The sequence below is a fragment of the Tachypleus tridentatus genome, chromosome 6 (genome assembly GCF_004210375.1).
Source record: "Tachypleus tridentatus isolate NWPU-2018 chromosome 6, ASM421037v1, whole genome shotgun sequence".
NCBI classification, from domain to species: domain Eukaryota; kingdom Metazoa; phylum Arthropoda; class Merostomata; order Xiphosura; family Limulidae; genus Tachypleus; species Tachypleus tridentatus.
Window position 1 is genome coordinate 32,549,385 of NC_134830.1, and position 26,292 is coordinate 32,575,676.

The following is a 26,292-nucleotide window of genomic DNA, read 5'->3' on the forward strand; positions in this document are numbered from 1 at the left end:
TTAACGAATAAAATTGTTTGGAGGAATTGTCTTCACTTCGGCTAAACCCACGAATTCTGGCAACATAAAAGGCGATAGACCTGTACAGAAAGTGAATCAATTTGTGTGTAGTCAATGGTCACGAGAATCATCTTAAGATACAATTATTCAAATAATTTTAATTGTTGGTAATCACTTTTCTTTCACACACATACATTTGATTTTTATTAAGCAATCACTGCTTATAAACCATAGGTCTTAATGTCACTATGGCGGATTATTAAAATAGTTAGAAAAGATTATACGTATATACAGACATATAGGCTTTTGAACTTCGTACCAAAAAGTAGGTCTGCTTACATTTTCAACAATGTATATCACTGGTCGGCCAGTTTGCCCTTGAAGAAGAAAAGTTCACGTTTCGAAACGCTTGGGTCATAACATTTTTAACAGGCACATGTATATCGGTTCACTAATTCTTTGTCCATTATGGTTTTGTAAAGAAACTCAAATTCAATAACATTTTAAATGTAATAGAAAGCTGGGAACTGATAATATAACGAGTCTATTTGTATGTAGAGGAATGTAATGTCTGAAAATTATTATTTTTTTTACGCTTTAGCAGTTTAATTTTGAAGAGGTCAGAGGTAAATTTAACACATTAGACACATTTAAGGTTCACAGTATACATTTTACCTTTATCTTCTAGCTTCATAACCTGTTGAAATAATAGCCATCTTTCCTGGCCTCGATTGCTAGACCCCTCGGTGAGACAGCGTTACGCCCTCGGATTTACAACGCTAAAATCAATTGCTCGATTCCCCTTGGTGGACACAGCAGACAACTCGATGTGGCTTAGATATAAGAAAGAACACACACCAATTGCTCTATGCCTATTATCACGAAAGAGGAAGAAATTGTAATGCTAGTAAATTAAAAATAATAAATACACTACAGTTTGTTATTATTATTTTTTGATAAATGCACCATATTGGTTAGTGTGCTGGACTACTAATCTGAAGGTTTGAGGTCCTCATCCCATTATCGCCAGGAAAAATAATGAAAATCGTGCTCCATGGATGCATCATAAGTATGACTGTCAATTCACACTATTTGATTAGAATAGCTTACAAGTTGACGATGTTGGCCAATTACTTTTCCTTAGTCTATCACTTCAAAATCAGGAAAGTGGCTAGCGCAGATAGCTCTCGAGTAGATCTGCTCGAAATTGAACAAACTCTCACACAATATAAAATACTAAACATACATAATACCATCAAGTGATTTTTTAATAATAGTTCCTAAGAATTGTTTGTTTGTTTTTTGAATTTTGCGCAAAGCTACATGATGGCTATTTGTGCTAGCCGTTCCTAATTTAGCAATGTAAGACTAGAGGAAAGGCAGCTAGCCATTACTATTCACCGTCAACTTTTGGGCCACTCTTTTACCAACAAACAGTTGGATTGACCGAAACATTATAATCTCCCCATGGCTGAAAGGGTGAACATATTTGGCGTAACTGGAATTCAAACCCGCGTTCCTCGTATTGCGAGTTAGGATCCCTAACAACCTGTCCATACTGGGCCTAATTCCTCATAAAATTAAAAACAGTCCACATTACTCAGTGAGGAACTCTTTTATTTGATTCTTAATGAAACTGATTTGTTTGTAAGTTACATAAAGGGCTGGTTATCTGTGTTCTGCACACCACGAGTATCAAAACACGGTTTCTAGCACTGCAAATCGGAGATTAGCGTATAATAAAAAGTACACGTGTGTATATGATGACCCAATAGAAATTAAACACGTCTGATTCTAAAAGTAATGATAATAAATCATACCCTAAATTCTTTATTGAGGTTATAACCAGAATTAACTTAACGTGTATTTGATAAAACAGCGAGGTCGTTGTCTACGCGAAAGAATGTTTCTTTAAATAAAAAGTATTTTCTGTCTTAATCTGAAATAAGTGGGTTGAAATGTGATATAATTGTCAAAAAGCCAGGCGATAAAATACTTTAATGAATCTATTAAGTTGTTGTTTTTTACATGTCATTTGAAAGACCTTATTGAAATTTATATTCAAACTGTTGTTAACATTAGCTAGTTAATCCTAATTTTAGCGAACCTATCACATTCTAAAGTTTATTTATTCAACACTGAGAGACTATTTTAGCCTTGATTAGTTATACTGCAATGAATCCTGTGAATGTTACCCACTACAGTCACCATAGTGACTTTGGTTACTAATACTTATATTGTTAGCTTATTGTTACATGCCTGGTCACCATGTAAAAAATAGTGTAATATATTTTGTCACCTTGAATACAGTGTTTCACTACTTGATAAACTTACATTTCTAGTTAATTTTTGTGCACGTTTGTCAACCTACATCTGAAAGCTTACATTGTCTAGACAGATAAATAAATTACGTTTAAGCGGTACATCGTTCGACGGAAAACGTAATTGAGTTGCTTTATCACACTCAATTTCTCTTTGTCAGTTTTAGAAACGTGAAGGACTACACAATTAGAGTTCACTTTTAAAAGGGTTAAATAAAAGCCTTAATGAGGAAGTAGACAGACAGATAAACAGATAGTAATATCTAGTAACAAAGGTTTTCTTTTTTAAGTTATTAAAAGTGAGTTTGTTATTGTGTTGGTATATTCATGAAAAACAGACAAATTAAAATGAATATTTCTTCGTTGAAGTTATATTCAACAGTTAAAACTCACTTTTTTTATTTTTGTGAGGAAAACACATATCTTGTTTGTCTTGAATTTCACACAAAGCTCCACCAGGGTTATCTGCGCTAGCCGTCCCTAATTTAGTAATGTAAGATTAGAGGGAAGGCAGCTAGTCATCACCACCCACCGCCAACACTTGGGCTTCTCTTTTACCAACGAATAGTGGGATTGACCGTAACATTATAACGCCCCCACGGCTGGGAGGGCGAGCATGTTTGGCGCGACGAGTATGCGAACCCGCGATCCTCAGATTACGAGTCGCACGCCTTAACACGCTTGGCCATGCCGGGCCGAAGAAGGACTTGTTGATACAAAATAATTGTAATTCCTATGTATTCCTGTTTCCCTTTATAGGAATATAATAATATCAGGTGGCTACGTGCTTATTGGATTAACTAGTTAAAGTTGTTTTGAATCTGTTAAGTTTTATCTCAAAAATAATAAGAATTAATAATTTAAGAGGAAAAACCAAGATTTATTTAACTGGATCTTAAATAAGGGGTTAAACTTCCATTTGTATTTTTGGCAGTGCATTCCTCCTTGGCCCGACATGGCGAGCTGGTTAGGGTGGTCGACTGGTAATCTGATAGTCACATGTTTGCGTCCCCAAACATGCTCGTCTTTTCAGCCATTTGGGCGTTATAATGTCTGGTCAATCCAACTGTTCGTTGGTAAATATTAGCCCAAGAATTGACGGTGATGGGTAGTGATGACTAGCTATCCTCTCTCTAGTCTCACACTGATAAATCAGGGACGGCTAGCGCAGAAAGCCTTCGTGTAGCTTTACGTGAAATTCAAAAACAAACAAATATTCAATTGAACAACATATTTTTATTTCTGCGTTTTTGAAAAGAGATAAAACATGTCAAGAATCTCAAATGTTTCTTGGCATCCTTTACAAGCTGAAAGATCAGTATTTAGGACTATGAAATGAAGACACTGGAGGTGTTGGAATGATGTAAAGCTGAATTACATCAAGGCTGATAAGTTCTTTCTTTAAAGTCGTCCTAAATGGCAAAACACTTCACTACTTTTCATTTTCTTCTCAGAAAAACGAAATTTCACAAGTTTGGACAACGTTAGAAGCTTTCTTTCTTTATAAAGTTCCTTCTGTTGCTATTTCACAAACATCTAGTACACTTTTCTTACAGCGCTCTTTCCTCTAGACCAGTGGTTCTCAACCTTTTCTGACTTGCGGCTGACTACGACAATCTGAAAATTTTCGCGGCACACCTGGAAGCCTTAACGATTTTTTTTGGTACACGTTATACGGCAAGTGTTGAAAGCCTTAGAACAAAAGTCACGGCCAAAGCAAGCGATAATAGTGTCATTGTGCATCACGTTTAGATACACGTAACACAGAAGAGTTAACTTAAAAAACCATAGAACGAAAATTATGGCCAAAGCAAGTGATATTAATGTCATCTGCACATTGACAATACTATCGCTTGCTTTGGCCGTGAGTTTCGTTCTAAGGCTTTTTAACGATTTTGTGGTGTAGCAGAAAAATCAAAACTTTTTATTTTTACACATGTTTTTAATGTGACGCTTGTGCCTGTTTCCGAAAGCAAATCAAATTGAAGCGAGGCTCTAACGTAGACAAACAATCTCGCATTTAATCATCGACTTCGCAAAACCACGAAGATGCAAATGAAAGCAGAACTTCAACTGCTTTTGAACTGATTGCAGGATATGAATTTTTAATGGAATTCCAAAACTCATCCAAGCTCTTTTCGGGAAACAATGACTGATAAAATTTGTCGTTTCGTAAATCAATGAGCTGTTTTTCCTCCTCAGTTGTAAGATTTGTTTTCTCGTCAAAATGGATAGGTCACCCAGTTATGTTCGTCGATAGCAAGTGACGGGAAGTAATGTTTTAGTGCGGACTGTAGGTCGCTTAATGTGTTCAAAATTTGAGGGACAATTTTCTTCTTCGACGGATATTTGTTAACAGAAGGTAAACAATCAAGGACTCCTTTTGAGATCTTATTCTTCCACAGCGTCACCTTTTCATCGAAGGCCTTCAGTTTGGACGTTGCAGTAATAATGTTTTCAGATGGTTCTTGGAGACTTAAGTTCAGATAATTTAATTTGTCAAACAAGTCGGAGAGAAATTGAACCTTCAGCTACCAAATCTCATCATGAAAACAAAATTCAAAACCTGCTTCCTCAACCTCCAATAAAGAAATTACTTAAGTTTTTAGTTGGACAAGACGCTTTAACACCTTTCCTTTCGAAAGCCATCGAACTTCATTGTGATACAGTAGCTTTTTGTAGTCTGAATCCATCGCCTCACAGAGAAGAGAGAAAAGTCGAGATTGAAGTGGCCGAGACTTGATGAAGTTCACCACTTGAATAACTTGATTCATAACGGACTGCAAGTCTTTTGGCAAAGATTTGGAGGCGAGTGCCTTTCTGTGAATCATGCAGTGAACAATCCTAATGTTTGGATTTTGTTGGCGCACCAGAGTTATGAATCCCTTCTTTTTACCTTACATTGAAGGACAGCCATCGGTACAAATGCTAGTACAATCATTCCAATGTAATTTGAAGAGCAAAATGTTTTCATTCACCAACTCGAAAATATCTTGGCCTTTCGCTGTACTTTTTAAATCTTTGCAAAATATGTATTCGTTTACGATTTTTCCATCTTTTATGAATCGAACAAAAGCCAGAACTTGAACTTTTCCACTAACGTCAGTAGATTCATCAACTTGAAGAGACCATAGCAGAGACAATTCATCTTCAGGAGCTTCGAAGTGTTGGTAAACTTGATCCTTCAAATCCAATGACAAGTCTACAATTCTGCGCGAAATTGTGTCATTGGACAGTGGAACTTGCTTAACCCTTTCGGCGGCATCCGTTCCAAGCATAGTTTCAACGATGATTGCTAACGCTGGTACATTGACTGATTCGGCCTCCGTATGCGCTTTCTTGCGTTTTGCCAACAACTGAGCAACCTTATAACTTGCAATCAATCCTTTTTCGGGCAGCTTAATGTAGTTCACAAGCTTCCTTGATTGTTTATGTTGTTGAGCTGCGAGATTCTCGAAGTATTCTTTTGGTTTATCCTTCACAGCTGAATGTTTTGTTTTCAAGTGTCTCTTCAGTTTGCTAGGAACAAGCGCCTCGTTCGATAAAGCTGCATTGCAGAGTAGGTAGAATGGTAATTGAGAATGTTCCGATTCCAAAGCGATAAAACCGTATTCGATGTATTCGTTTTTGTACTTTCGTTTGATTCCTTGCTTTTGATTCAACACATTCTCCTTTGCAGCACCAGACTTACTTAAATATTTTTCCATGGATAAATGATAAAGCTAATTCGTGCACGATAAGCACGAAGTTCTGCAGTTGATATAAAGTTCCTACCTACAGCGTAGTAGCTGTAGCTTATTGCAGAATGAGAACGTGTTTCTGAAAGCAGTTTGATTGTTTGATGCGTCATTTATGACGCACGAAGCGCTTGTTGCACCACAACTAAACTAACAGTCGAACCGTTGCAGTCAAGAATGAAAGTTAAATATGAACTTCTCAGTGCTCGAGTTCAATGAAAACCATCGAATGTTTTGGAAGGTTTCAAAGTGTCTTAGTAGCTTTTATGAACTGATGTGTTCGACTTGCTTGTAAAATTCCAAGAAAGTTGAATATGTTTCAAAAACACCGCGGCACACCTGCCAATCTCTCGCGGCACACAGGTTGAGAATCACTGCTCTAGAGTATTTAAAATGTTTATTTAGAGAGTAAGAAAACTCGTAAAGAGTAAAGTTTGAAGAAAGCCGAGCAATTATTAGCTCGTTAACTGAACATGATCTTGAAGCTAGAACATTTCTTGCCAAAAATATTTTTGTTGATGGTGGTATTGGAGGTTTTAGGGGATATTTGAAATAGGCTAATATTTGTTAATTTAATGAATGTTCTTATATATTTAAATTCTTTGTTATTGGTTTAGTTACGATGATGAATCTTTCTATTTTATTGAATACACATTACGTTCTTGTTCATTCTGTGTTTAACAAAAGTGGCAAAAAATTATTTTAAAACTCAAAAACCGTTCTCTCTTTTTTGCATTATAAGAAATGAAACTATCAGAATGGTTTGTTTGTTTTTGAATTTCGCGCAAAGCTACACGAGGGCTATCTGCCTAGTCGTTCTTAATTTAGCTGTGTAAAGCTAGAGGGAAAGAAGCTAGTCATCACTACCCACCGCCAACTTTTGGGCTACTCTTTTACCAACGAAAGGACGAGCATATTTGGTGTGACGGGGATTCGAACCCGCGACCCTGAAATTACTAATCGAACGCCCTAACCACCTGGCCATGCCGGGCCCTATCAGAATGGACAACAATATTTTTACGTTGTTAGACTTTTTAAAGCGAGAATGACTGGCTAACAGGTATTTATATTCAGCAACAAAATCGATTATTTGATTAGCAAAATATTGTTTGAAAAATGAAGTAACTATATACATACAATGAAAGATATGCACTGAAAACACAAAAATCGTTCAAGTATAGTCAAACAAACTGAGCAAAAATGAAGCAGACATATGTATAACCAACGAGGAATGAAATAGAGTAAACTGATGAAAACTAAAGTTGGACATTAGTATAACTTAACCACGACTTGAATAAAATAAAAATAATCTCTAAGCCTACTGCATGCTGACTCGTTGGTTAACCATAAAAAACACAACACACGACACAACAAAGTTTCGCTTATTGAAATAAGAACAAAAACTAAGCTTGAACTAATACAGTATCAGCCATCAAAACTAGATTCATTCACTCAACCAATTGTGCTCAGGAATTCTGGAAACCAAGCTCTTTCTATGTATCTCTCGTAACTGTAAAACGAGTAAATTGAAGGGTGCATACTAATGGCCCTAGTGGCTTATAAGGTGGGAGTTGTAGATTAGTGCTACCTCAAGGCCTACGACCTCAATGGTACTTTTCGCGCCTCTGTAACAATTTCTTTGTTTCCACAACACGTATTGTTCATATTTATCTCACTAACTATGAGAGGGTAGAATTACGATAGAGAATCATCACATCTACTCGTGTTGCTTGCTTTTTACGTGCGTAACTTACATAATCGTAAAATAAAGGAAATGCTTATTTAAAGTAGATTTTTTTGTATGACTCTCAGTATAGTAGTTTCACGGAAAAGGTTCAAATTATTATTTTCTTTACATATAAATAAACCATAATAAAAAAGACATTTTTTATAATTAATGGCAAAAATCACATAAACCTTCCCACCCCCATACATTCGTCTATTTTAGATTCAAGATCATATGTGTGTAAAAAAATAGCATCTTTCTTTTATTTCCCACAAGTCACTCACCAAGAAGCCTTTCGTTCACAGTCTGGCTGGACCACAGCATAAATAAGAAAAATCCTCTGATACTTAGTTATACATACAGTATTATACTTTAAACGTTACATATTATCATTCTGCACAATAAGGAACGGACCGGCATGGCCAGGTGGTTGAGGCATTCGACTCGTAGTCTGAGGGTTGTGGGTTTGAATCCACGCCACACCAGCCTTTCAGCCTGGAGGGGGGACGTTATAATGGGACATTCAATCACACTATTTGTTGGTAAAAGAATAGTCCAAGAGGTGGCGGTGGGAGGTGATGACTAGCTGCTTTCCCTCTTGTCTTACAGCATTAAATTGGGGACGGCTAGCGCAGATAGCCTTCGTATAGCTTTGCGCGAAATTCAAACAAAGAATCACAATCAGGATTAGAAATTAAAGTATTTAGTTTTGGCTTTCTTTCGATATTCAATCTCATATGCATATTTAACAAGGGACGTTTTACGTTCGTCGCTGTAACATATAAGACTATTTGTTATACACTTAGTTATCTAGTCGTGTAAATTAGATTCACGGCTATTTGTCTCTACGCACAGAGTTGTTAGGACAATGTTTTCCTTCTGACTGGCTCGGCTACAAGGTGAAATAATGAATTATGAGTTCGTTATTTTTTCCTTTTTTTTGTGTGTCTGTTTGGGTAGCAGTAAGATGTACTTATGCGGTTCCACAACTTCTCTAGTGGAGATTATCTGTTGCTGAAGTAGTGTTAGAGACTAAGGTCAAGATAAGTGTAACGTATCATTACGAGTGATATCTGCAAATAAAACTAAGATACTTAATCTTGCTTCAAAATTTAAAAGGTATTTAAGTTTGATTTGTTTGTTTGTTTTTGACATTTTGTGTAAAACTACACGAGTGCTATCTGCACTTGCCGTCCCTAATTTAGCAGAGTAAGATTAGAGGGAAAGCAGCTAGTTATCACCACCCACCGCCAACTCTTGGACTACTCTTTTATTAACGAATAGTGGGATTGATCGTCACACTATAGCGCCCCACGACATAAAAAGCGAACTTGTTTGGTGTGATAGGGATTCGACCCTTGACCCTCAGATTATAAGTCGAGCGCCCTAATCACCTGGCCATGCTTGGCAAGGTATTTAAATAATGATTTCATTTTTCGCTGTAGCTTTAATTATAAACTTGTTCAAATCGAATCTACAACAACCATATCGCTACATCATTGTTTGATGTTCCTGTAAATGAATAATTTGTTGCTAACTGTGAATCAATATATCTATTTTTCTTCAGGTTTTAAAAGTTCATCCAGTTACGCGATTCATAACTCCAATTTATTGGAGCACGTCCTTGGTATTCAAATGGTAAACGAATACATTACATTACTACATGTGACTTTGGTTCATAAGTACGTAAACGTAGAAGTATTAAATAACGGGTGTTTAAAATTAATTCTAGATGTTTATACTTTTAAATGGTATGACAGAGCTGAACGGCTTATCGAGATTATGGTGTAATAATATTTAGCAAAAGGAATTTTGATCTTAATCGGTCTTTGTTTGTTCAGAGGAGCAATATACGTGTTTATATACATATTCATATGTATAAAGAGGCTTGATAAAAGTAAAAAAACATCTCCTGAGATGAACATTTCAACTCTTATGATTGTATGGTCAAGCACCGAGCATCAATCCCATTGAGAACGAGCAAGATATCCTCGACCGACCAAACTAAAGTATCCGAGTAAAACCACTTCCTGGGATTCATTAATACAAATGTTATGTCAGGAATAGACAGCAGTCCCGCAGACCAGGACTGTTGATTTTGTTTATATAATTTATGAACGTGTTAGTTATCTGTGTAAGGCAAAAGGCTCCATCACAAAGTAGTAACCTAAATCATACATTACCAGTCCTATTTGTGGTACCTTAATAAACTGGTTTTCCTACAGACTTTGGTACTTATTTACTTACTTGCGTTAGATCCCTGTAAATAAATCTCCCGTTGGTTCAGCAGTGAGTTTATAAACGTAACGGATCTAAAATCCGGAGATCGATACGCTGCAATGAACAGAGTGCAGATAGCTTATTCTTTCGTTTTGCACGAAGAAAACAACAACAGCAGAAGTGGAAAATTCTGTAGATGTATGTATATTTATATATGTGTGTGTGGTATAACAAAGAAACGTAACATATCTGAGGATATTTTAATGTACCTTTCAGAAAACAAGGTCAACGATAAAAAAAGTCAGATAAAAAACTTTTCGTTTTTATTGTGTATGGATTACAGGTATCAAAACAAAGAATGTTACAGCTAAGCAGGGGGAGGATTTTGTTAAACATTATGCCAAGCAAGTCCAGTTCAGTCCGGGACAAACGGAAGCTCATTGGAGACTTCGAATCATAAACGACAACCTGTTTGAAAGTGACGAAGAATTCGAAGTTCAACTGGAGGATCCTGTGATGGCTGCCATTGAGTACCCTGATAAGGCTGTAATAATCATTGTGGACAGCGAAGATGGTGAGATCTTAACAGTCAGTCCAATCGTATAAGTTTCACTGCTTATTCATTTGTAGGCTTGTTATATATATATATCATTGGAATACATAAATACGTTTTCAGTCCTTTTGCACCAATAACGTGACACTTTCTTTACTAATGAAATAATTCTCGACAATTATTCTTTTCTTTTGATTTATGCCACTGAATGGCTTGCGCTAATAACAACAATATTAAAAACCTTGTCTGTTGTATTTCGTTAATTTCAGTGTCGACAGTAGAATTTCCTGAACAGGAATACGTGGTAAAGGAAGATGTTGGAGAAGTCTTAGTCCCTGTTCAGAGGAAAGGTGATCTTAGTAAGGAAATGATGGTGATTTGCTCTACGGAAGCAGGTAAGAGACAACTCATCTTGTTTGCATCTGGTATCAAAGGGAAAGTGTTGTCAAGCTAATCTCTGACGTAAAATAATAACAACAAAAAAGGTAAATGCTAGTATATTTGCAACACATATACATAATGAATATTGCTTTTAATTCGAGTCAACAAATTTGAATGTTTCTTGATATTTCAGGTTCCGCGGTAGGAACGATTCCGACATCTATTCGATCGTTCTCAGACTTTATCAGCCGTCCTGAGAGCCACAAAAGTCTGATCAGATTCAACCAGGGAGAAGATCAGAAGTTCTGCCGCTTGGTAATCATAGATGACTCTCTCTACGAAGATGACGAATCTTTCAAAGTCAGATTGTCCCAGCCAATGGGAGGCCGAGTGGGAATAAAGAATGAAACAAAAATCATCATTTCTTCTGATAAAAACGATGGTATGATGAAAACGCACAAAATATTTTTTTTAAAAAGTATCTAATTTTACATCCAGTTTTTATTTTCTATATCATATTGTCTCCCGGTGGGACGGCGGTAAGTCTTCGGATTTACAATGGTAAGATCAGGGGTTCGATTTCCCTCGGTAGACGCAGCAAATAGACCGACATGGCTTTGCCATAAGAAAACACATACATATTATATTGTTTACTCATCTTGAGGTTAAGAGAGACTACAGATAATCTACTAAGGACAGTAGGAAAAAGCGTTTGTTTATCAAACTATATGGTGTGAAGAGGCCTACCATGACCAGGTGCTTAGGGCCGTCAACTTGTAATCCGAGGGTCGCGGGTTTGAATCCCAGTGACACTTAACATGCTAGCCCTTTTAGCCGTGGTGATCACTAACTGTCTTTCCTCTAGTCTTACCTTGCTAACTTAGGAACGGCTAGTGCAGATAGCCCTCGTGTAGATTTGCGCGAATTTCAAAAGAACAAAACAAATAAACATTATGTGAAGATATAAAACGTAATGACTGTTGAATATATATTAAGACTATTATTCCACTTCTATTTTTAATAGCGCTGGTATGACATGCTGATTAGGGCATTTACAGTCCGTAGGTCATGAGCACGATTCTCTCACCAAACATGCCTATTATTTCAGCCGTAGTGACGTACAAATTCTGTGTTCGATCAGACAAATCTAGCAAAACGTTTGTGATAGATGCTGTTACCTACCTGCCTTCTTTCCATCTGCTCCAAAGTAGTGGCAGATATGCTCAAATGTCTATTGTATAACTTTGTGCGAAATTTTGAAACTAAGAAACTGATTAATAAATTGAGAATAAAATATTTTCCAGCCAAATATTTATTCACAATCAGTTCCACGTGCATATTGTTATTATTATTGATAAAATAGTTTTCAGAATCGTTCTTTTAATCTAAAATTTAAATCATAGATTAGAGTTCTGCTCTACTACAGGGTGTTCAGAAAGTCACTGTGCAGTTTTGTAATCATATTTTATTCAGTCTATTTCAAGCCAGCAACTGATAGCGGTGTTTAGAAACAAAATAAGAAGGATCCAAGCCTGTATTGATGCCAACGGGGTTACTTTCAATATTGTTTTTAATTGTCATTCATATTTACCTCCTGTATTCTATATTGAAACATGTCTGATAATAAATATTTAAGTGCACAGTGACTTTCCGAACACCCTGTAGTAACCTAAAAACAAATGATTGTTTGTGTTTTGAACACAAGAAAAGGATAATCGGTTGGCAAATTATTTTTCCATTGCGATCTCGATTCAATTTTACGTAATTTTTAAAACAATCAACAATAATCGTCAAGCCAATTTGATAAAAAGAAAAATACACGATTTTCTTTCAGTTCCATTTTTCTACTTTGGGGAGTCTGAATATCACGTGGACGAAAGTGATGGATACGTCGAGGTGATGGTTTGGAGAACTGGAACGGACTTGAGCAAACCTGCAAGTGTCACAGTTCGCTCAAAACCTTCCGACCCGCCATCTGCAGAGGGTAGGATGAACTATCTAATAATTTCAGAAATTCAGGTTATGTGTATATATACATTACGTATTCCATATATAAGAGCTGGTACAGGAACAAAAATTCATACAGAATTAATTGGTAGGTTGTATTATTATATCAGTACCTAAAAATACCGAGTATCTTAAAGAAATTACGAATAGAAGTTTAAACGATTGGTCAAATTATTTTGTTTTATATACATAACGAAAACTAGAAAATATAAAGACAGCTATGCAATATTCGTTTCAATAAGTAGTAATTCAAACCTTAGAAACAAAAGTTTGCTTACAAATGCGGTACGGTTGTAGTGGATATTTTGTGTGAGTGTCTGTGTTTGTCCTACGTATATTTCGAAAGATTTCATATATTGCTACTTCCAGACACAGACATTCACGTATGTTTGTTTAGCATTTCAGTTTTTCCGGCTTTCACATTTACAGCATGTTTTTATTGGCCCTTATTAAATTTTCTTAGTTTCTTTACTCCAAAAAATATCCATAATTTTATTTTTAGTTTTAATATTCTTCCCGTTTTATTTATTTGTTATTTTAGCTATTCGAAGCTTTGTTGATGTTTCGTGGTGAGAAAAGAAACTATAACATTCTTTCTGACCAAGCTTCAGTTGCTACCCACTCATTCGAATTAGACCATAATACTTCAGTGAAAGTAATAAGATGGTGCAGTAGTCCTTGCTGTTGGTCCCCGTTGTTAGTGTGCTTGACCAGTAACCTAAAGGTCTCGCATTCCAACCCCTGTCCCACTAAACATGCTCGTCATTTCAGTTGTGAGGACGTTTTAAATTATGGTCAATCCCACTAGTCAGTCATTAGTAAAAGAGTAGTCCGAGAGTTGGCGGTGGGGGTGATGAGTAACTACTTTCTTTCTAGGCTTTCACTTCCTCTCTCATCTCCATGCTAAGTGAACACTGTCACATTATTACCGTTGTTCTCAGCAAACAAAGTACAATGCTAAAGTTTTTCAGTGGATCGACGCTTACTTTTGGACTTACAATGTTACAGTTGAGGTTCGACAAGAGGTTGAAATATTTTTGTACAGATAAAATAAACAGCCATCTCAATTTAGAATTTCTAAAAGCAGTCTGGTTTTCAATCTTTATTTGTGTTTTTAGTAAAAGTTTTCTGTCAATCAAGCAATGTTTTAACAACTTAATAAGCCGTTTGTTTTCAGAATTGCATGATTTCCAAGATGTGAAAGGGAATCAAACATTTAAGCACAAAACGTTCTGTTTTTATTCGCATTGTTTGGTGTCGTTTCGAAAGATCTATCAAGTAGTTGCTCAGCTTTTATTTTAATGTTGAAAGCTAGTGAATTTAATGATCATAATGAAGAAATGATTGCAGCAGTGAAGGACGTTTTCTTTAAATAATCAATCAGAGAATTTGGGGATTAAATACTTCTTGTATCTTATTTTCTTATTCTGTTTACTCTAACTATAAAAATGAAAGATTTGGAGTTCAACTTATATAATCTGCAAATTCAGATATGGATTTAGTGCATGATGGTGTTTGCAGATGGAATAAATCTCTAGATGGCGTCATGTTCGTTATCTCTGAAAGTGATGACAAGAACGAGAAATGATCAGGAAAGGAATAGCAAACTGAAACAAATGTAAACTTAGAAGTTTTGTTTCAATTTAACAAGATAGAGAAATCACAAAAGCAATGTATGACTTATAATGTTAATTCACTAGTTCACCCTTGTGAGTTTGACTAGTCTTTCAGTGCGGTATTCAACGAAGAAACGTTTTATAGCATCCGTATATTTTAAGGTTTTGGGCATCCACCTTTTATTTTCCTTTTAACAATTTACAAATGCTCCCTGTGTAGTGAATTGAAGACTTTTCGTTCACAAAAAGTCCCCTGCTGGGTAAGTCTACGGATTTACAATTCTAAAATCAGGGGTTCGATTCCTCTCGGCGGACTCAGCAGATAGCTCAATGTTGATTTGCTATAAGAAAGCACAAACAGACATACACGTTCGCATAAGAGAGAGAGAAAAGTAAAAAAATAATCGTATACGTATATGAGAGAGATAGAAAGAGAAGTTACAACAAAGGAAAAATATTACATGTAATCCAGGATTTTATACCTTGTCTTTCTTTTGGTTGGTAGGTGTAAGAAGGTTAAGGTATTTAAAATACTATATATTTTTTAATTAACCATTTGAATTCAGATGAAGGCGTTCGAACAAAACAACAAATATCGTATCCGATATATTCGAATTGTTATCCGTAACATCTAAACAATTCATAAATTTTTAGAACACAGGGGTTTTCTTTCGGTCGCCACAAGACGATGCATCATTCTTCTAATGAGACGAGACATCTGATGTCTGCTCCATGAACTTGTAAGACCCATGCAAAAGTGATTTATTCTATGAGTGACCTGAAAAACAGCATTTTTTCGGGTTCGTTAATTGCAGTATAATCAGAGTTATATTTTATTAGCTGTGGGAAGGAGTCAGTGGGAGGTAATGTGATAATCATAACTATTATTAGCACAAAGCAGCTGGTTGGCCCTATTTCTCACAAAGTGGTTAAAGTGTGGTTTAATTTCCTTTTAGTCGGGCAATCAAATGGATATAATTTTAACAATAATGAAATCAACGTAATTAATTGTACTGAACAGGCAATGAATTATCTTAAAATTAAATTTATTGAGTAGTTCGTGGATTGTTCCTATAAATTGAAAGATTAGCAGGATAGTATGATAATTTGAGAGCATGGAAAACCCGAAAGAAAGTTATATACGATTTGGTAAAACAATAATATCTAGGTGATACTAATATGAAACACGAAACATGTGTACTTCTGATTTATGGTATTGATTTTTAGCAGCTTCAGTGTCTTTTTATCAGGTATAAACTTATTGTTGTGTATCAGTTTTGTTTTTCCACGTATATGCCTATTGTATTTCCTCACTTTTTTCAGTTACAAGATTATTTTGTATTACCTCAGATATTTTACCAGATATATGATTATTGTGTCAGCTGACTTTTATTGAGGCGTAAGATTATTTCATATTGTTCCAGCTATTTTACCAGATGTAAGATTATCTTGTATTGTCTTATTTTTTTACCAGGTTAAAGATTATTGTATTGCCTCAATTAGGGTAATTTATTATACCAATTTTAACGGTGCAGTTTAATCTAATTAAACTTACAATGCATGCTGTTTGCCACACGTAATACAAATAAACGCACATAAATATGAAAGTGCAATAGGAAAGTGTTTGTTTTTGAAATTAACTACACCTATCGCAAGAACCAATATATTGTTTTTGGTTTTTTTTTCTCAAACTCCAGCTGGTAACGATTATGTGGGAATCGGTAAAACCTTGAATTTTCAGCCTGGCGTTACCATGGCAACTTTCAGAGTCACTATTTTAGATGATTTAGGCCAACCTGTTTTGGAAGGTCCAGAAACTTTTGAGCTAGTTATGCGTATGCCCATGAATGCTGAACTGGGAAGCCCGAGTGAAGCCGTGGTTACCATTAATGATTCCTTATCTGATTGTAAGTACACATTACATATAATGACATGTGTTGTATTAATTGAAGGCACCTAGAACATATCCTAAAACTATCATATGGCATTTACTATCACATTTAAGCAAGAGAAAATATACTGCTTTGTTTATAAGTCGAAAATTATTTTGCATTTTAAAAGCTTCTTCAAATTAAAGGACAGGGAACCTATCTAATCTTTCATTTTTTCCAAAAATTCCTGATTACATAAGTAGTAGTTTCATTTATATGAAATACGAACTCAAACTTTACACTCTCGTGGTTTATCAAAGTTTGTTGTTTTTTTCACCTATAGTGCCTATGATGCAGTTCAAGGAATCGGAGTACATGGCCTTCGAGAATGATGGTAAGATTTCGGCATATATTGTCCGCAGTGGGGACCAAGGCCATGCGTCCACTGTTCGTTGCTACACTCGTCAAGACACAGCTAAGGTCACTGAAGATTACGTAGAAAGGCCCAACACTGACGATTCGCTCGTTGTTTTTGAACCAGGTAGCACAACAGTGTCTACAATATATTTACCTAAAATCTTTTTTTTTAAAGGCAGAGTGTTTATAATTCATTCTCCAAAGAAACTTTTAAATGTTTATATAGGTTATAAATGTAAGAATAACTTATTTCTGATTTCATTTAACCGGTTTGTCTCTGTTTCGGATTTTTACTCCAACCGGTTTGTCTTTGTTTCGGGTTTTTATTCCAACCGGTTTGTCTCTGTTTTGGGTTTTTACTCCAGATTATTAGTTCTGATCTTATAATTCTGTTTATCTATGTTAAAATAGCGTCAATGAAAGTTTGATTTTAGTTTTAAGCAACGAAACATAATGATGTTTCACATCCAACTCACTTAATTACAATAACTGAGTTTTACTTTTGTGTTCTTGTTATGTTCAATGATGAGGTATTTTGTGTTTTCTGTGTCTGCCAACAGGCGAGTTGGAAAAGCCTTGCACTGTAGTATTGGTCAACGATACCGTCTACGAACCCGATGAAATATTTCGATTATGGCTCGGGACTCCCTCTAGCGATACGGCAGGCGACGCTTTAGTCGGCTCAAGAAATGTAACTAAACTCGAAATAAAAGATGATGGAGACAGTGAGTTATTTTAATTTTTTATGTGATGAAATTAATAATTATTTTAAATAGAGAGCATATAAGTTAAGCTTTTGAACTGTAAAGTTTTCCATTCTTGAATTTTGCATACTTATTGAACGAACGAACAAAGGTACCCTCCCCAGTGGCCAAATAGTTTAAATTAATCTACCATTTCATGGACTTTAAAAAGGTTAATTGCGTTGCATATTTGGTTTCAGTGAGATTCAAAGCTCCGTGCCACGCATATCGCGCACCGCAAACAGTAATTGTTTGGCATTGCATCATGCTTGGCCCGGCATGGCCAGCGGTTAAGACGTTGAACTAGAAATTCAAGGGTTGCAGGCTCGAATCCCTGTCACACCAAACATGCTCACCCTTTCAGCCGTATGGGCGTTATACTGTTACGGTCAATCCTACTATCGTTGGTAAAAGAGTATCCCAAGAGTTAGCGATGGATGGTGATGACTAGCTGTCTTCCCTCTAATCTTACACTGCTAAATTAGGGACGGCTAGCGCAGATAGCCCTCGTGTAGCTTTGCGAGAAATTCAAATCAAACAAATTTACTATGCTAAGAGCCACTGAACGATAACATACGGTAAAGCAAAATTTTTATTCTTTAAGTTACGTCATATTTTGAAATGTGAACAATAATATGGTTAATTACTAACAATATAGTGTAGAATATCCTCTCTGCGAAATAAAATTTGACATCAACATTATTCATGTCTGTTCTCTTGTCCTTTCAAAAGTGAATGTTGAGCTTTGTCTGAGTGCGCAACTTTTCAAACGTGAGACAGACGAACGGACGGGCAGAAAACCACGAGTCATAATATGTACAAGATAATAAAATATATTGAAAGCAACCGTTATTTTACGTTCCTGTGACAAAGTTACAAGTGTCTTCATTAAGCCTCGTCTGTGGCTCAACACTAAGTTTCTGCACTTATCAAGCTAAAAGTTCAGCCATTGTGTAGTTTTGCACCTAACAACAAACAAGCGTTCCTGTAATTAACTAAGGCCATTGAATAACTTAGTTTGTTTGTTTGTTTTTGAATTTTGCACAAAGCTACTCGAGGGCTATCAGTGCTAGCCAACCCTAATTTAGCAGTGTAAGACTAGAGAGAAGGCAGCTGGTCATCACCACCCACCGCCAACTCTTGGACTACTCTTTTACCAACGAATAGTGGGATTGACCGTCACATTATAACGCCCCCACGGCTGAAAGGGCGAGCATGTTTGGCGCGACAGGGATTCGAACCCGTGACCCTCGGATTACGAGTCGCACGCCTTAACACGCTTGGCCATGCCGGGCTCGAATAACTTAGTAAACGTGTTTATAACGGGATAATATTAGTACCATACTCAAATGTTTTTTAAGTAAGTCATTTACGTTAATAGTTTGATAATAGAGTTAGAAAAAAACGACCTTCATACTCTGAGGAATTAAAATAGTACTTTTATTTTTTAAAGACTTGTCGCCTTGGAGGCCTCTCCAGGGTTTGTACATAAAACAATAAAACCTTTTTATTCAAGGTTTTGTCTGACGTAAGATAAATACAAATTAATAGAATATAATATGAATACCATACCGAAATATAAGTATGTAACTAAGGTAATTTGAAATTAAATTTCAATTACATTTATTACTACAATCATGAGAATAATATTACTAAATGTTTTATTTTTTAAATCATTTGTTTGTAATTAAAGCACAGAGCTACACAGTGGGCTATCTGTACTCTGTCCACAACGAATATCAAAACCGTGTTTCTAGTGTTATAAGTCCTCAGCCACACCGCTGTGCCACTGGGGGCTCTTAATTCGTATTTTGACAACAATAAATTATGATTATTTATCTTAGAAATATTAAAGTTAATTTAGCTTAAACGTAATGTCATTCAGTGACTCACATGTGTGTCTGCGGCAGAGCATGGATAGCACATTGCGTAGCTTTGAGCTTGAAGGCAAACAACTTACATCAAATATACTTTCACTGTTCTTTATTATAATTTTGGTTGAGGTGTTTAAGGACAGTAGTAACCGTGAAAACCAACAACTCTTAACCTGTTCTGCACATCTCAAAGGAGAGTCCCCCGCCAGTACAGCGGTAATTCTACGGATTTACAATGCTAAAATCAGGGGGTTTGATTCCCCTCGGTGGATTCAGCAGATAGCCGATGTAGCTTTAGTATAAGAAAACACACACCCAAAGAAGAATTTTAATAAGTTGAAGATAGTTCCTTTGGCAGGAAACTCAGGGGATTGGTATTAATATTTTTTTTAATCTGAGAGAAAATTGTTTAAAGCAAGAGTAAAAGGCTAGGAAAACTTTCTCTGAAATTTCAGTGGGGAATTGAGCACGGTACGGTCCGGCATGGCCATGTGGGTTAAGGTGTGCAGCCCGGCATGGTCAAGTGGGTTAAGGTGTGCAGCTCGGCATGGTCAAGTGGGTTAAGGTGTGCAGCTCGGCATGGTCAAGTGGGTTAAGGTGTGCAGCCCGGCATGGTCAAGTGGGTTAAGGTGTGCAGCTCGGCATGGTCAAGTGGGTTAAGGTGTACAGCTCGGCATGCTCAAGTGGGTTAAGGTGTGCAGCTCGGCATGTTCAAGTGGGTTAAGGTGTGCAGCCCGGCATGGTCAAGTGGGTTAAGGTGTGCAGCTCGTAATCTGAGGGTCGCGGGTTCGCATCTCCGTCGCACCAAACATGCTCGCCTTTTTAGCCGTGAGGGCGTTATAATGTTACGGTCAATCCCACTATTCGTTGGAAAAAGAGTAGCCTAAGAGTTGGCGGTGGATGGTGATGACTAGCTGCCTTCCCTCTAGTCTTACACTGCTAAATTGGGGAAGGCTAGCGCAGATAGCCCTCGAGTAGCTTTGCGCGAAATTAAAAAAAAAAGAATCAAACAAAACAATAAGCACGGTACCCTTTCACCACAAAATAAATAGGTAAGAGAGAAGAACGGATTGGGATAGAAACTGTCAGGTGGATATATCTTGCAAGCACTTCAACTATGTTATCATGACATAAAGCTTGGAATAAGGTAATGTTTCCTGGACAATTTTCTTTTAAGACGTCGTAATGTAAATAAATCACTGCAATGCCTTTGTTATTTTCAGAGCCGGTAATAAAATTTGAAAAGAACAGATTCAACGTGAAAGAACCTAGGAATCCATATGACGTCGCAATAGTAGAAATACCAGTGGTTCGAAGGGGTGACCTAAGTGAAACATCTCATGTGCGAGTTCATACGAAAGATGGGTCAGCAAAATCTGGAAAAGACTATATACCTTTTCTAAAGGTGAGTCGGAAATAGTCCCTCTAATAAGCAATGCTGCTTGTTAAAATCTTACATTTGATGTGCTTTCAGAAAATTAACTTTGTACAACATTAATTGCACGGTTAAACAAGTTATTCTAAGCTTTAGTATGTTGATGTTATCCAGGACTTGAAATAGATCTTAAACTGGATTTGATATATACAAATATTTATGTGTGTGTGTGTGTGTGTGTAAATATTAATGGTTAACCCATTTGTAATAGAATAATTGTTACAATAAAATTAACACAACTTGATCACAATTTTTGTTTATCAAGAGAATCATACATTTCCATCGTGAATCATATGGTTTATTTTAATATGGTAAAACTTGAATTGTGACAGAATGTGAGTAGAATAATATGTCATACCTTTCCATCATGAATCATGTGGTTTATTTTAATGGTAGAACTTAAATTGTGACAGAATGTGAGTAGAATAATATGTCATACCTTTCCATCATGAATCATGTGGTTTATTTTAATGGTAGAACTTAAATTGTGATAGAATGTGAGTAGAATAATATGTCATACTTTTCCATCGTGAATCATATGGTTTATTTTAGTATGGTAGAACTAGAATTTGGACAGAATGTGAATAGAATAATATGTCATACTTTTCCATCGTGAATCATATGGTTTATTTTAGTATGGTAAAACTAGAATTTGGACAGAATGTGAATAGAATAATGTGTCATACGTTTCCATCGTGAATCATATGGTTTATTTTAGTATGGTAGAACTAGAATTTGGACAGAATGTGAATAGAATAATGTGTCATACGTTTCCATCGTGAATCATATGGTTTATTTTAGTATGGTAGAACTAGAATTTAGACAGAATGTGAATAGAATAATATATCATACTTTTCCATCGTGAATCATATGGTTTATTTTAATATGGTAGAACTGGAATTTGGACAGAATGTGAATAGAATAATATGTCGTACTTTTTCATCGTGAATCATATGGTTTATTTTAATATGGTAGAATTGGAGTTCGGACAGAATGTGAGTAGAATAATTGTAGAAATTGAGATCCTTTACGACGAGGAGAAGGAACACCGGGAAGCTTTTACTCTTCACCTACGTCCAGACAGGGATATGATTGCAGATATAGAGGTCAGTGTAAACTTGGTCTTGACTGTAACATGATCGCTGATACATAAATTAAGGTTGATAATTTTATCTTTGTTCAGACGAACATGTCCGCTGACATGTAGAATAGTATTAACAGTTCTATATTCATTCTTGTCCAATCAGATATTATCGCTGATATACAGGTCAGTTATAACAATTTTATCTTCGTCCAGTTATATAAAGTCTTTGTTATACAGTTTGTGATAATACTTTTATCTTCGTCCATTTAGACAATAATCATTGTTATATAGGTTTGTGAAAACATTCGTATCTTCGTCCATTTAGACAATAATCATTGTTATACAGGTTTGTGATAACACTTTTATCTTCGTCCAGGTAGACAAAATCATTGTTATACAGGTTTGTGCTGCTTTAGTTTATTATTTTTGTGTGTATTTGTATTACATTTGTGCGTTTATAGTTGAAATAGTTATTATGTTCTCGACGTATTTAGAGTGTATTTTGTTACAGAATGTTATGAGTAATTAACTACCGTTTGTTTACCAGGATACGAAAGTGATTATTTACATCCAAGAGGTTAACATTGTTGCTGACGTCACTTTCCCGTCACAACCAATAGTTGTTTCACTTAAAGATTATGATGATGTTGCCAGTATACAGCCTCATATAATCCCAGGATATCCTGTAGTATGCATAACAGTAAGTACTGAAGAATATTTTGCTTTCCTAAACTTTTAGGTCGCGGATTTAACCCTGTTTTTGAGGCTCTATGAAAATAGGGTGGAACTACATATCGCTTTTTTTAACTTCTTACTTAAATAGGTCTGTACTGCCCAGAGAGATATGTTTTATGAAATGTATTGTGGTTAGTTGTAAATGCGTATATCAAATAGAGGTAACATTATTCAATAAAGAAAAATTAAAAAAATAATTCCTTGATTTATTTCGACTCTTACGTGGAAGTAAGAGCATCCATCTACAGAACTGAAACGATTGTACGTGTATTACGCAACAAAGATATATTTGTTTTCTGTACGTTACAATGTGCAATAGAGGGTTACGTTATGAGCTGAACTCTTTAGATGAAATGTTAAGTATTTTTAATAACTTTGATTTTATTGTTGGTGTAAGTTTTTATTTTAATATTTCAAGTTTACTCAGAAACACTGTGTGAATTAATTAAATCTGTAGTTATTATGATTATTACTCAATCACATTTTCACACCATAATGTTTGTACAAAATGATTAAATCATAACGTTTTTGTTATTTCATTGTTTAATTTTCCGTGTGATATTGGCTAGCATAATTTCATTAAGAGAGGTCGAACTTGAGTGTGTTAGGAGTTGCGTAACCGCACCACATTTATAGTCACGAAGAGTGTGCAGTTAAGAGGCCTGAAAATAGCTTTATTGGTTTATAAACGTGACTTGTTAATTTCACGAAGCCAAGTACTTGAAAATAAACGTAAGTCAGCGTGTGTTCGTCCTATCGCTGTTCGAGTATCCATAATCACATAAATTGCATTTTGTGTACCTAATGTATTCCCAGTTACAAATAAACCAAATTAAACTTTTGGTTAACTAGGAGTGTGTGCGTGTGTGTTTTCTTATAGCAAAACCACACTGAGCTATCTGCTGCGTTCACCGAGGGGAATCGAACCGCTGATTTTAGAATTGTAAATCCCTAGGCTGTACCAGCAGGAAACAGGCTGAGTAGGAGAAACAGAGTATATTCTCAGGACTTCTATACAGTGGATGAGAGAGAGGCGTCTCCTGTTTAAAACGTTGTGTATACCTACTGTTAGAGCTAGGTTGTTTTAAAGCAGTGGGATGAAAACATTGTATAGGCATGCTAGTTTTGACCCTTTGGTTTAAAACACTAGGATCAAAACGTTGTGCGGGTATGTGAGTTTTAAAAAGTTGGGATCTAAACATTGTATAGATACGTTAGTTGAAGTTTGTTTAGAGTTGCAAAACGGACGTTTCAAAAGTAAATTTAGCCGATTTTGCAGTTTTGAAAAATGTTTAATACAGTCTATAATACAGTATAGTAAGTATATTCACAGTCTATAATACAGTATAGTAAGTATATCCACAGCCTATGATACAGTATAATAAGCACATTCATAGTCTAAGATACAGTATAATAAGTATATCTACAGTCTATGATACAGTATAGTAAGTATATCCACAGCCTATGATACAGTATAATAAGCACATTCACAGTCTAAGATACAGTATAATAAGTATATCTACAATCTATGATACAGTATAGTAAATATATCTGTAGTCTATGATACAGTATAGTTAGTGTATCCACAGTCTATGATACAGTATAGTAAGTATATCCACAGTCTATGATACAGTATAGCAAATATATCTGTAGTCTATGATATAGTAGAGTAAATATATCTACAGTCTATGATACAGTATAGTAAGCATATCCACAGTCTATGATACAGTATAGTAAGTATATCTGTAGTCTATGATATAGTAGAGTAAATATATCTACAGTCTATGATACAGTATAGTAAGCATATCCACAGTCTATGATACAGTATAGTAAGTGTATTCACAATCTATGATACAGTATAGTAAGTATATCTGTAGTCTATGATATAGTAGAGTAAATATATCTACAGTCTATGATACAGTATAGTAAGCATATCCACAGTCTATGATACAGTATAGTAAGTGTATTCACAGTCTATGATACAGTATAGTAAGTATATCTACAATCTATGATACAGTATAGTAAATATATCTGTAGTCTATGATACAGTATAGTTAGTGTATCCACAGTCTATGATACAGTATAGTAAGTATATCCACAGTCTATGATACAGTATAGTAAATATATCTGTAGTCTATGATATAGTAGAGTAAATATATCTACAGTCTATGATACAGTATAGTAAGCATATCCACAGTCTATGATACAGTATAGTAAGTATATCTGTAGTCTATGATATAGTAGAGTAAATATATCTACAGTCTATGATACAGTATAGTAAGCATATCCACAGTCTATGATACAGTATAGTAAGTGTATTCACAATCTATGATACAGTATAGTAAGTATATCTACAGTCTATGATACAGTATAGTAAGCATATCCACAGTCTATGATACAGTATAGTAAGTATATCTGTAGTCTATGATATAGTAGAGTAAATATATCTACAGTCTATGATACAGTATAGTAAGCATATCCACAGTCTATGATACAGTATAGTAAGTGTATTCACAATCTATGATACAGTATAGTAAGTATATCTGTAGTCTATGATATAGTAGAGTAAATATATCTACAGTCTATGATACAGTATAGTAAGCATATCCACAGTCTATGATACAGTATAGTAAGTGTATTCACAGTCTATGATACAGTATAGTAAGTATATCTACAGTCTATGATACAGTATAGTAAGTGTATCCAAAATCTATGATACAGTATAGTAAGTATATCTGTATAGTATGATATAGTAGAGTAAATATATCTACAGTCTATGATACAGTATAGTAAGCATATCCACAGTCTATGATACAGTATAGTAAGTGTATTCACAATCTATGATACAGTATAGTAAGTATATCTGTATAGTATGATATAGTAGAGTAAATATATTTACAGTCTATGATACAGTATAGTAAGTATATCCACAGTCTATGATACAGTATAGTAAATATATCTACAGTCTATGATACAGTATAGTAAGTATATCCACAGTTTATGATACAGTATAGTAAGTGTATTCACAGTCTGTGATAAGTATAGTAAGTGTATTCACAGTCTGTGACACGGTATAATAAGTGTATCCACAGTCTAGCTCAACATAAGCATATTTTTGTGTATTTTTAATGAGTAATCATACGAATGTAAACATATGCTTATATGTATTTGCAACTTTTTTCACATAACCTTTAATACATTCTTATGTGTATTTCCTATATCTAGTTATGTAATCATGTATTTATGTGAACTTGTTATATCTTTTCACTGAATTATAAATATAAAACGGTTTGTGTCACCTTTGTCTAGTATTAACCAAAAACAACAGTAAAACCTGTCCTTGTTAGGGGCATCCACTATATGTATGTATTCAGGTAACCCTAGTCTTGTTTTCGTGTGCTACGTGCGAAAAGCATAACTGTTCCGAGAGTAATGGATTTCTTAAATTCTTGTTAATCCACTAAAACGTTAGAAATGTTCAATAAAAACGCTTCACTGGAATAATATGTTTAACCCCCCAGTATTAAAGACAAATAAAACAGTACGCAGTGTTATATTGGCGTTGTTTAAGC

General features: G+C 35.3%; 1 protein-coding gene across 1 annotated transcript in view; it reads left to right on the forward strand.

Moving 5' to 3' along the window:
* LOC143252202 (FRAS1-related extracellular matrix protein 2-like) overlaps positions 1-26,292 on the forward strand; it is a 122,373-nt gene that overhangs the window by 80,294 nt on the left and 15,787 nt on the right. The window contains exons 4-13 of the mRNA XM_076503961.1: positions 10,348-10,578; positions 10,827-10,952; positions 11,132-11,380; positions 12,773-12,922; positions 16,259-16,468; positions 16,776-16,973; positions 17,410-17,574; positions 20,690-20,875; positions 21,877-22,007; positions 22,533-22,685. Coding sequence (XP_076360076.1) covers positions 10,348-10,578; positions 10,827-10,952; positions 11,132-11,380; positions 12,773-12,922; positions 16,259-16,468; positions 16,776-16,973; positions 17,410-17,574; positions 20,690-20,875; positions 21,877-22,007; positions 22,533-22,685 — 1,799 coding nt within the window. The remainder of the gene's footprint in view (positions 1-10,347; positions 10,579-10,826; positions 10,953-11,131; positions 11,381-12,772; positions 12,923-16,258; positions 16,469-16,775; positions 16,974-17,409; positions 17,575-20,689; positions 20,876-21,876; positions 22,008-22,532; positions 22,686-26,292) is intronic.